The following is a 13,223-nucleotide window of genomic DNA, read 5'->3' as shown; positions in this document are numbered from 1 at the left end:
AATAACCTCGCTGCCTTCATGTGTGCACGCATCACACAGAGGGAAGAAGCTTTGACAAGCAGACGCCCTGGATGATGTGTACAGTTGTTTTTTTAATGGAACTGTTGCTCAGTGCCTCTGCAAAGGGGACGGTTATAACTCTAGACTGCTCTTTGAAAGAAACCCTGGATTGACTTGAGAGCCAAGCCTGGGTCTTAACAGTGCTGTTTTATTTACATATTGCAAGTTAGATCGCTGTTCTGAGTATGTCCGAACTCCAAAGAAGTAGAACCTTGTCACAACCACGACATAAACCATATACAGATGGGTGACAAATTAAAGGAAAAACCTGAATGCTTGACCCCTACAGTGAGGGGGTCTGGGGGTTCTGTTATGCTGTGGGGGGCAGTTTCCTGGCATGGTTTGGGTCCACTTGTCCCCTTAGAGGGAAGGGTCACTGCAAATCAACACAAAGTTATTCTGAGTGATCACCTTTATCCTATGATGCGACATTTCTATCCTGATGGGAGGGTCTCTCCCAGGATGACAATGCGCCCATCCACAGGGCACAAGGAGTCACTGAATGGTTTGATGAGTATGAAAATGATGTAAATCATATACTATGGCCTTCACAGTCACCAGATCTCAACCCATATGAACACCTATGGGAGATTTTGGATCGACATGTTAGACAGCGCTCTCCACCACCATCATCAAAACACCAAATAAGGGACTATCTTTTGGAAGAATGGTGTCCATCCCTCCGGTAGAGTCCAGAGACTGGTAGAAGTTATGACGAGGAGCACTGAAGCTGTTCTGGAGGCTCCTGGTGGACCAGCACCTTACTAAGGCACTTTATGTTGGTTTTTTCTTTAATTTGTTACCTGTCTGTCTACATGGAATAGTTTGTGATACACACACAATCTCTCTCTCTTTCTCTCTCTCTCTCTCTCTCTCTCTCTCTCTCTCTCTCTCTCTCTCTCTCTCACACACACACACACACACACAGACACACAAAAGTATTACCAGGCCTTCTGAGGGTTTGATGTTGGTGAGGTGAACCAGCTCCAGGTGGGCTGACTGAGAGACCAATGGGTCTGATGACACACACACAATGTGTTCACACACCTCGGAGAGGGTCTTACACTACAAAGTTGGAGGGAGGGAGAGAGAGAGAGCGAGAAAGAGAGAGAGAGAGAGAGAGAGAGAGAGAGAGAGAGAGAGAGAGAGAGAGAGAGAAGGAGATGGTTTTACAGTACCAAATAGTTTTGGTACACAGCTCTTATTAAGTACTCATTAGAAATATGTAAAACATACAAATACAGGAGACTTAGAAAATCACTCTCTTAAAGATGCACAAGAACAGCAAGAGCTTGTTGTTTATGTATGTATGTATGTATGTATGTATGTATGTATGTATGTATGTATGTATGTATGTATGTATGTATGTACAGTGCTGCTTGAAAGTATGTGAACCCCTTGAGCAGTTTAGATTTTTCTGTTGTTTGACCATGATTTTCTTATTCCATAATCACCAGTTTTTATGTATGAAATGTCAGATATATGTTTATCAGTTGCATGTACTTGTTTAGTGGGACTTGTTTAAGTAGCCCCAAAACTACATGAAACACGGAATTAGTGTAAGTGCAAAAGTAAGTGAACCCCCAGCTGCACTGGTTAAGTCAAGCAGGTAACAGACTCGAGTGAAACACATTTGGGTGCTTAAATAATAATTTAAGCAGACCAATGAAATGAGACATCCTTGGGAAAGGGTTTGGCCTGCACTAATTAAAAGAGAGAGGAAACCAACCAAACCACTGTCGTCCCATACAAATCAACAATGCCGAGAGCAAAGGAGATATCCGAGGACATGAAGAAGAGGGTCGTGATAGCCCATCAGTCTGGGGAGGGATATAAGACCATCTCCAAAAGATTCCACCTCCATCCATCCACTGTAAGACACATAATTTACAAATGGAGGGCCTTCAACATGACAGAAACTCTGCCTAGAAGTGAACGCCCATCAAAACTATCACCCAGAAGCACCAGAAAAATAATAAGACAGGTAAAGGCCAACCCACACATCACCTCTACAGAGTTGCAGACCTCTCTGATAGCATCTGGGACAAATGTGCATGCGTCTACAATCAGACGAAAATTGAATAGCCATGACATTCATGGGAGGGTTGCTAGAAGGAAGCCTCTGCTCTCAAAAAAAAACAAAGCTGCCCATTTCAACTTTGCCAGGGAGCACTTGGACAAACCAGAGACCTTCTGGAAGTCCATTCTCTGGACAGACGAGTCCAAAATAGAATTATTTGGTCACAATCAAAACCAACATGTTTGGAGAAAAGCCAACACTGCATATGAAGAAAAGAACCTCCTCCCAACAGTGAAGCATGGTGGTGGAAATGTGAAGGTCTGGGGCTGCTTTTCTGCTTCTGGACGACTCCATATTATCCAAGGAACCATGAATTCTCCGGCATATCAACAAATTCTTGACCAGAATCTCCTGCCATCAGTCAGGGAGTTGACGCTGGGATGAAAATGGATTATGCAACAAGACAATGACCCAAAGCATTCCAGCAAAACTACAAAGGAATGGCTTCAGAGAAAGAGGATTCGTACTCTGGATTGGCCCAGTCAAAGTCCGGACCTTAATCCAATTGAAATGTTGTTGCGAGACCTGAAGAAGTTGGTACATACCAGATGTCCCTCCAACCTCTCTCAACTGGCTGAGTTCTGCAAGGAGGATTGGGCAAAAAGCCCCATAAGCAGATGCGAGAGACTGGTTAGTGGTTACAGAAGACGTTTGGTTGAAGTAAAGGCTGCAAAAGGAGGAGCCACAAGCTACTAATACAAGGGTTCACATACTTTTGCACATGTTAAATTTTCAGTTTTTGTGAAATAAACTACCTTTGTTGAATTAAATAATGAAAATATATCTCTCTTTGTGTGTGTGTCCATTATTTGGAAGGTGTGCTTTACAAATTGGGATTTGGATGTATGTGTAATAAGCTTATTTTAATGTTTTTTACAAAAACAGTGACCATGTCTGGAGGGTTCACAAACTTTCAAGCAGCACTGTATGTATGTATGTATGCATGTATATATGCGAGTGTGTGTGTGTGTGTGTGTGTGTATGGAATGTCTGCGTATGCATGTGACCATTAACATGCACACCTGTTTGTGCTTGCACAGGCAGATGCATAATGTATATAAGCACGCGAGCGAGAATGAGAAAGAGAGAGAGAGAGACGTGCTAGCCATCTACAATGATAATTGCAAACAGTGACAGCTGGCTGCGAAGTCGAGACTCACCACATGAAGGATTTTGTTCTCCGTCTCAAACACTGTACAGTCCTGGGAGAGAGGAGCAACACAAACTGTAGCACAGGCAGAGAACAACATCTTGTAAGGCGCTCCACGAAAAACACACACCGCCTCACAGACACTGTCACACTCCACTGCCTCTTATATGGCCTTCACTCTATTTCTACCAATACACACACACACACACACACACACACACACACACACACACACACACAACCTCATACACCTATAGGTGCCAAAACAAATGCAACTGTAATCTTCAATTATGTCCAAGTTGGTCATAAAAGGAAAGGCAGTTTTTAACTAAATATCAATAATACAACACACAACCTTCTGTATAACTACCCAACATCCCTTCATCCACCCCAAAGCGGTACACTATGAGTGGTGTAGGACAATAAAAGCTGCTTGCTTTCTAAATAAACACGCACGCATGCACGTACACACATGCACACACATGCAATACACACACACACTACACAATTACACACACCTGCTGTACGATGGTGGTAAGCTCCAGGCAGAGCTGGATGACATTATTTCGGGTTACAGAATAGTCTGCCACCGCAGCAAATGGAGACCTGGGAAGACCAGATAACATAAACCAATATTTTAATGTCTCTGATTTATTACAACTGATACAGAAGACGAGAGAAGGAGAGACAGAGCAGAGATAGAGAGAGAGAGAGGATGAAAAGTGTTAATGGTACCTTCTAGACACTTCAAGCAAATGTTAAGGAGTACTTACATTAAGAAAAATACACACACACACTCTAGATTGTCCTAAAGACCCAATTTGAGATTCGGCCACAGCCTCTAGTGAATGGTTTATGTGTACGTGTGTGTGTCAGAGAAAGAGAGAGAGAGAGAGAGAGAGAGAGAGAGAGAGAGAGAGAGAGAGAGAGAGAGAGAGAGAGAGAGAGAGAGAGAGAGAGAGAGAGAGAGAGAGAGAGAGAGAGAGAGAGAGAGAGAGAGAGAGAGAGAGAGAGAGAGAGAGAGCGTGTTTGTGTGATTTGGGTCATCAGTATTGAGGCTGCGTGCTATATATACGCAGGACCTTAGGCTACACAGACTGCTCGCTAACCAACAGGCCTCAGCTCTCAAAAAACAACCATCTGAGCCCACAGTGACCAGCACAAGCTTGGCCAACAAGGCCACCCAATCAATTAAACAGAAGACCCAGCATCTAGTTCTCTATTAACTTTAGGACGATAGGGATGTTGTTGTCACAAATCACGTCAGTTTTATTACACTAAACGTTGTACTTAAAGCAACGGAGAGGAATTGACCACAGCTTCGTACCTGAGAATCTAATTTAATTCTTGCTATTTGTGTCATCAACATGGTGACAGTTGTCTTTTTTTCTTATTTTCTTTGGGACTGGGATGCTTTTTAAAATGAATATACATTCTCTTATATATAAGCAAGTCAAAACTGTTTGAAAAAACTGTATGTCATCAAACTAGAAATATTGCACATTTTTATTGCAGCTATCTGGCCAAGTTGCTTAAAGATGAAAACATTCATAGCCACAGCAGCAAAAGAAAGAGTGAGAAGAAATTCAGGAGCGCCTATCTATTATTTCCCTGAGTTGTACTCATCATCATCAGCAGTCACTTGGGGTCGAGTATGACTGTCCTCCCTCTGGTTCGTCAGGTGGGTGTAGAGGCCGAACCTGGAGCCGCATATTGAGAGGATGCCTGCGTGTGACAGCTGTTTACGTGGAGTGGCAGATGCACCTGCAGCCACCACATGGTCCTTGGCAGGGGGTGGCCATAGTCCAATGGCATGGAGAACCAGGACGATTGGAGACCACCCTCAGTTGCAGCTTTTATCCGCCTTCACTGCCGTTGTGACCTGGAGACATCTCCCACCACTTCTGCCGTTGAGGTCTTTGTTGGATCGTGCTTCGTCTGGAACCTCCCCCTTGACCTATCTGCCTTGGTTGACCCTACCAGGAGCCAAGCTTCAGACCACATAGCTCTTGGGATTAGTACACGCAAACTTCCCCACCATGGCAAGGTGGTGATCCAGGAGAAGAGCTTAGTTGTACTAACCAAAGTATGATGACTTTGTCTAGTAATGAAGACATGGCCACCCCCAGTTCTGGCCATTCCAGCCCTGGTTTCCATGTCTCATGTCTTGTCCTGCTCTGACAACACCATCCCAGTCCTGAATCCTGTCCAGTTCTCCCCTGTTACCCATTTGCCCCAAAGCTGTTTATTATTCAGTCAAGTTTCTGTGTATTTAAGTTTGGCTATTTAGTTTTTTCATGGTCAAAGCATTCCATGTATGTATCATGTCATCCCCATGTTAGCATGTCTGTACCATGTTGTCGTCACGTGTGTTCCTGATATCCTCATGTTTCCTACCAGTAAACCTTTTGTTCAGCCTGTTACCACGTCTGCATTTGGGCCCTCAGTTCCTGCTCCTGTAGTGACAATCCCCACCTTACAGCACTGAAACAGCAATATTGGAATCCTTTGATGGAAGTTTGGCTCAGACTACACAGTTGCCATTTTGATACAATGCCCCCCCCCCCCAGTCTTTTGTATACACCATCTGTGGTACTGCCAAGGCCGAGGATAGTGTTGGAAATATTATAATGAGAATGGGGAAAGGTCTTAAATCTCTGCTTGCATAAAGCGAGGCTTCACTAGCAAGGACCCCGCAACAACAATGTGACTTTACGGATTTAATGAGCAGAGAAACTACTGGATGATGAGGATGAATAATGGAAGTGAGGGTGAGGATGGATATTTTTTCTGATTAGGCTGGTGTGGGACGTCTTGACATGTGGCTCCTGGGGAGAAGGAGACTCAGGGTGGGGGTTCCATCACAGGTGATGGGAAGCCTGAGCCGACTATAGACCCCAGATGGTTTCTGAAAAGACGAAAGAAGAAAAGGAGGGAAGAGGGGATGAAATGATGTTAAGATGGATGGGTAGGTGGAGGGATGAGGTAGGAGGGTGAATGCAAGAGAGGGAGGGAGTGAGAGAATGGGGTTGAGAGAACGGAGACGAACAGCGTTGGCTGGGTTAACCAGGTATAAGTAGGCTTGCCGGTGATTACACAGGTGGTTGAGGCGTGGCCCTGCTCCCAAACCTTCATTTCACTACCAAGGACCACGCCACAACAACGTGAGATTATGGGTTTAATGAAGGGGAGAACTATTGGATGATGAGGATAAATAATGGAAGTGAGGGATGTAGAGGTTGTCTGATTTTGATGGTCTGAGATGTCTTGACATTTGGTGGCTGGGGAGAAGGAGACTCAGGGTTGGGGTTCGTCTCAGTCGGACCCCAAAAATGGACCCCAAAATTTTGGATTAGATGGAGCTGAGGTGAGCATGGGCTTGGTGGAGGTCGTTGAGATTATTGCAAATGTGAGAACGATAAGCCTGAGATGACCAGTGACCAAGCATTTGAATTGTTTGGTCTGAGATGCCCGGTCTGGCTACTGTGGAATATCGATGTGGAAGGAATCGATAGAAAAGTGTTCTGGAGATATCGACCTTTGTTTATGATCTCTACTACTGTGGTGTTGTCTGAGTGAGAGTATGGACTTCTTAGACCATCTGGGCTCCCAAAGAATGGCAGCTATTAGGACGGGGTACAGCTCGTAGAGTGCAGACGAGGGGGAACCAGACTGTAGGTCAATAGAACTGAACTCTGGGGGCCACTTGAAAGCGAACCATCTCCCACTGCACCGTAGTAACCGCTGAAGTCTATGGAAGGAACTGCTCTACATAATTACTGGAGAGGATTTGCTGATGTAAAGCTGGAGGGACAGGGGGAGGGCGATGGATTGATGAAGCTGGCCATGGGGGTGGCACTGCTGTGGCTAAGGTGAAAAAATTATTACATGTTGAAGCCTGCAAACACAGGGACGAAAAGAAAGACGTGATGAGCTGAAAAAGGTCAGACAGAGGGAGTAGGCATGGGGGGAAATACAACCTGGCCCCTGCTAGGGGGAGCTAATGGTGCTGGCTGTGGCCCTGGAGGAGGAGGCACTGTGACATCATGAGTAACGATCCTGGAGGTTGGTTGGCTCAGGTGAAGATGCCAGAAGCACAGGAGGTTAAGCGTTTGTTGTGGCTGGAGTGTTGGTGGATGCCAAGTTGAAACAACCTTGTTTTATTGTTGGAGCAATTGAAGGGAATGCCTTTTTATAGCACTCTGAAGACAAGCCATGGCCCAATCTCTGGCATTAGTTTTGGTTCTTGGTTATGGAGGCGGGTGATGCAATGGAGATGCGCCCGAGTGCGCTGTGGAGGGCTATCGGGAGTTGGTCGTGAGGGAGGCAGATGACGAGGAGAGCAATCGAGGTGGCTTCTGCGTCTCTCTGTGGCAACCATGGATCCTGGGCCTCGTGGAAGGAGGAGAGAAAGCCTGAGATTGAGTTAGAGTTGGAGAGATCTCGTTAGGTGGGCTTGGATGGGGGTGCCTGTGAGGCTGAGGAATGTATACCCCAGAGTGCAAGCAGACTTGGTGAGAAGTTTGGCTGTGCTTTGACTGCTATGGGACTTTCGTGACTGGAGGAGAATCGCTGTCGAGTAGATCGTTGCCTGAATCGGATGGATTGATATGCAGTTCGGGATCCATGTGGAGTTGGTTTTTGTTTTACTTTTCTAAGGTAGCGTTAGTCTCCTTTGAATTAATGCGATTGAACGATGGCACGAAGCACGATTTGTCATCGAGAGAATGAAGACAAAGCACTGGATGGGTTAACGAGGTATAAGTAGGCTTGCAGGTGATTAGAGGAGTGGTTGAGGCGTGGCCCTGCTCCCAAACCTTAGTTAACAAGTTAATTTAATTATGTTAGAATGCAATAAAATAATAAGAATAGATATTTGCATAAAAACTAATATTTGCAACTACTGATAATATTCTATACTAGTGTCCTGCTATATTCAATTTCATGTCTGTGATTTAGTTCTTGCTGTATGCAGATTTTACAGTAGTCTCCTGATTCTTTACTTCATGATGAATTCAGTATCTAGATATTTCAATATTCTTAGGCGGGTAGATATTACTCCATAAATATTGTTAAAATATCTCTGTTTCGGTTTTAAATCCTTGTGCTGTAATATTCTTGTGCACTGGAAAATCAACTTGATAAAGGTTGATTTTTACAATGGCTACCACTGTTCTCTCGGTATGCAGTGGGGATTAAGAATAAAGAGCAAGTACTGACCTTGCTGAATCTAGCCTTTACTCAATGTCGCCTTGCCATTTACAGTTACATCATAACTCGTGGGTGAATGTATGAGTGGATGTCGTCTGCTTGCAAACAAGTGTGTGTGTATGTAAGTAAAAGACAGAGATGGAGAGTTTGTAGATGTGTTCCTCTGTTCGTATGTGCAAATTTTCATCCATAAGAAAGCGAGAGAGAAGGAGAAGGGAGCACAAGACTATGCACACGCAGATCAATGTGTATGCACGTGTATGGTGTATGTGTGCATGTGTGCATTCACATAGCTGAAGGACAGATATTAAAGCCTACTCTTTTTAGGTACCAAAGTCAAAGACCTTTATATCTGGGAGCTCTGTTGTTTATTTCCAGATGCTGTTGCTGCATAGGACAGTGCTGTTCTGTGGTGACACTGAGGAGGATGCCCCACCTATTCTGGCTGCAGTGCTGTCCCAACATCCACATTGTTTTGTGTTGTTTTGTCATCACTACACAAATCATTAAAGAAGTAGTAAACCTTTTCTTTTTACATTCCGTGAGCTGAAAAGATGTTGGTATGAGTCTAGGACTGTCCTCATGTCCTCGTGATAAATTCATCAAAAAACAAGAAGCACGGGCCACTTTGAGCGAGAAAATCTACGCTGTCTTTCATCTGGGGGAAATGCACATTATTATCAACACCCTCCAAATTGCCTACGTCATATGGGGGCATCAAAGACACCAAGACCCATTTGACATAGGCAAGACAGGTGAGAAACAATAAAATATGTGGTGAGTAGAACAGCGACAAAGCAACGTTAGCCAACTAAACTCTCTGGGTAGACTTGTGACAAGCCGGTGGGGATGCTCTACAACAACACTGCCACCTTCAGTCTACCCCAAACCACCATATATCCTTTGGACATGGACGTGTGTGTGTGTGTGTGTGTGTGTGTTTGCACATATGTGTACCTGTCCAGCCAGGCTAAAAGGCTCTTGGCGGCAGTAATAAGGTCAACCACAGAGGTTAATAGGTCATTGGGAAGCCGCCGGGAGGTTCTGCTCTCTGATTGGCTGCTGCGGCGCCGGCCAGAGATGAAGTTCTGGAGGTTCTTGGCTGAGGCGCCAAGCTTGTGGGCCAGAGTCCGCACACTCTCAGTCTCAAGGCCAGAGTTCTACATACACACACACACACACACACACACACACACACACACAAACACACATGCGTATGCGTATAAATGTAAATGAATAAAAAAGATTTCTCGAATTTATATTATTCCAAATATCAAAACTGCCACAAAAATAGAAATCCCAATCCAAGTAACTCACATTCAGTGCGAGAGGACAATGCGAGACAAGCATTAAAAAAAACCTGTCTGTACATTCAGCAATGCACATGGATGCACACATCAACAGATGTGTGCATCCATGCAGTATGGTATGTCATGTGTGCAACCGTAGACGGACACTGTAGAAAAACAGTATGCTTAATAACAAATACATACATACAAACACATACAAACTCACCACTGAGTGGTAGAGGACCGCATAAACACACAAACAAACATACAAAAACAAGAATAGACATGCATACATACACCCACACATACGCGTGCACACACACGCACACGCACACGCACACGCACACACACACACACACACAGACCCCCACTTACCAGAGCACAGAGCAGGTCCACAGCCTCCAGTATGAGTTCCTGGTGTCCGATGCGAGAGACTCCCAGGTCCTCCAGCTCAGCGTGGCTAATCCTCAGCAACCTCTCCCCACACACCCCTCCACGTTCAAACACACACACATACTGCTGCAGACAGTCGTCCAGGCCTAGAACACAACATCACACACACAACGTCATTAAGAAGATCCATACCAAGAAATGAGTCTGACATTCACCGTTACCACTTCTCCAGTAGCAGGCTCACACAGAACTAAAGCTCAGCAATTGCAGTGAATAACTTTTGAATTTAGTCCTTATTCGATAAATGGAAAACAAGTATCTGCCTACATGTTCTAAATTGTATGAATATTGAATCTTTTCACTTAAGAGAGGAAGGACGACCAGCTTGGTCGGGAGTCCCTAGACACAACTGGCCGTATCTGCAGGTGGGAAGCCGGATGTGGGTATGTGTCCTGGTTACTGCACTAGCACCTCCTCTGGTCAGTCAGGGCGTCTGTTCAGGGGGGAGGGGGAACTGGAGGGAATAGTGTGATCCTCCCACACACTACGTCCCCCTGGTGAAACTCCTCACTGTCAGGTGAAAAGAAGCAGCTGGTGACTCCACGTGTATTGGAGGAGGCATGTGGTAGTCTGCAGCCCTTCCTGGATCGGCAGAGGGGGTGGAGAAGTGACTGGGACGGCTTGGAAGAGTGGGGTAATTTGCCGGATACAATGGCCTATATGCACACAGTGGTGCTGATGTAGTTCTGGTAAAATCTCTGCCAGCTTGTTCACTTCCGCTATCCATACTGTTCATATGATTTTGTCAAATGGCGACGCCGTCTCAGAAAAAGAAGTTTAAGTTTCAATGTACCGATAGCATGACAGCTGAAAATTGCTGTGTGCCTTTATGCCAAGCCTCCAGTAAGAACAACAAAGTACTTAGTTTTCATATGTTTCCCTCCGATGCGGAAACCAGGCAACAATGGATTGTTGCTTTCCGGAGGGACAACTTCACCATTAGCCACCATACCCACATTTGTAGCCGGCATTTTAAAAAAGAGGATGTTTGTAAGCCAGGGTCTGAGACAGGTCAGCGAGTGTTAAAGAAGGGAGCAGTTCCGGTGTTGTTTGAGTGGAACAATTTCTCCGTCCCACTTCCAAGACCGGGGGTTTGGGAGAGGAGAGAGCGACTGGTGGTGGAGGATGACACACTGGACAAGGAGGCTGAAACAATCCTCGGGGACCACGACTACGCTTTGGCTCTGAATCCTGCAGTTGTTGATTAGCTCTCAATGAAAACATGTTTCTCAGAGGAGATCCGCCAGCTGAGGACACAAATCAAGAAGCTTATGATGAGGCAGCGGTTTGGCATTTGGCAAGATGCTACCGCCTCCATCCCCAAAAAAGCCTAGCAGAGGATGTGTATTGTCTTGAGGACAAAATGTCAATCCTGTAAATAGCAATTATCTGTATATTTACATGAAATCTGTTTTGTATTGTTAAAGTTGTTTGATATTGGTTTATTGAAATTATTTCACTTTGTTCGATGATGATGAAATGAGTTGTTTACTATCTTGAGGATGAAATGTGAATCTTGTAAATAGCAATTATTTGTATATACACTACATGAAATCTGTTTCATATTGTTCAAGTTATTGAATATTGGTTTACTGAAATACATTCACTTTGTTCAATTTAATAGGTACTCAGATTTTTTTGGTCATCCACCAGTCAGTTCTGCTCATTTACCTTTCTATAACAAGTGCTGTCGTTAATACAAGACACAACATTCCAATGCTAATCATTTATCTTTATTACACTGAGTTAAAGCACTCCAAATAACAACAGCCACTGTCAAAACAATACAGAGAAAAACGAGACATCCACAGAGCAAAACAGATGAAGGAGCAGAGGGAGTTAACAGATCATTAGAATAGTTAGAATTACAATTAAAATAAGTTCTTTCTACTCAAACATCCAAAAATATGAGGAAAGTATTGTTCTTGCAACTGGATTTATAAAAAAAAATAATTTTGTTTTAACTCAAACTTCATTTAACTATGTTATGTGATCTGCCACTTCAGTACACTTGAGCAACAAATATTAGTGCACTACAGAAAATTACAGATAAACACTTAAACACACAATATTACGTTATATACACTACCACTGACTAACCCTGTAACAAACTGAGCTGAGTAAGGTAGCATGCAGAGCAGTTCTCCATTGCAAGGAAGCACAGAGGTCAAAATAATAATTTTTTTCTTTGATTGTGGCCGTGATTTTTTTTTTTTGTCTCTGGGAATCCTCTGAATGAACATGTCTTCCTGTCTGTAGACAACAAAGTCACACCATTCAAGTCCAGGAATTAACAGCTGACCCTGGATCTGCCAAAAGTACAGATGGGATTTCCTTAGTGTGCCCTCACTGATCTTAACGTATGGGCAGTCCACGTAACTCGAAAAATGTGGGTGTTTAATTTCAACAAGTTTTCAATAAACATAAACAAATAGCCATAAATAAAATAAAAGTACTACGTCAAGAAAGTTAGTTACCATGGTTCTTGGTTTATGCCACTTCTGTTGAGTTTCTGTGCAGCTGTGTGTTGGGGGAACAGAGGTGAGTGATCTTCAGCTGGGAATAATGTGCAGTCTGGTAAAGAAGTGCTGCCACATGGTTGCATAAAGCTGTACATGCTACACAGATACACTGGCAGCTTTGTAGCCGCACAGGATGGGAATCCCTAAGTACAATCTGTGAAAATACACAGATCTGTCACAATACATACTGTACTTGCTGCAAGTGCAGTTAATCATTAAAACAATCCTTTTATAAACAAGTGAACTTTTGTTATAAAGCAGAACACATGAGTACAGTGAGAAAAATATGAATGATATATGAATTGATTATATGAGAAAAAATGAACCAAAAAACCACAGTTGATATGCACTAATGTGTAAATCAAAACTTGTAGCCAAATCATAACTAATCTCACTTTACTCATTTAAAATAATAGGGAACACAGAACATGTGTAAAAGAAGTGACAGAACTCATAAC

General features: G+C 43.8%; 1 protein-coding gene across 1 annotated transcript in view; it reads right to left on the bottom strand.

Moving 5' to 3' along the window:
* Positions 1-13,223, bottom strand: part of cnksr2a (connector enhancer of kinase suppressor of Ras 2a) — a 58,609-nt gene that overhangs the window by 36,335 nt on the left and 9,051 nt on the right. Inside the window, exons 2-6 of the mRNA XM_056299479.1 lie at positions 10,166-10,329; positions 9,459-9,661; positions 3,809-3,896; positions 3,301-3,342; positions 1,006-1,125 (exon numbers count right to left, since the gene is read on the bottom strand). Coding sequence (XP_056155454.1) covers positions 1,006-1,125; positions 3,301-3,342; positions 3,809-3,896; positions 9,459-9,661; positions 10,166-10,329 — 617 coding nt within the window. The remainder of the gene's footprint in view (positions 1-1,005; positions 1,126-3,300; positions 3,343-3,808; positions 3,897-9,458; positions 9,662-10,165; positions 10,330-13,223) is intronic.

Source organism: Lampris incognitus, chromosome 19 (genome assembly GCF_029633865.1).
Source record: "Lampris incognitus isolate fLamInc1 chromosome 19, fLamInc1.hap2, whole genome shotgun sequence".
Taxonomy (NCBI): Eukaryota; Metazoa; Chordata; class Actinopteri; order Lampriformes; family Lampridae; genus Lampris; species Lampris incognitus.
Note: the sequence above shows the minus strand (reverse complement) of the source record. Positions and strands in the feature narration are given on the sequence as shown.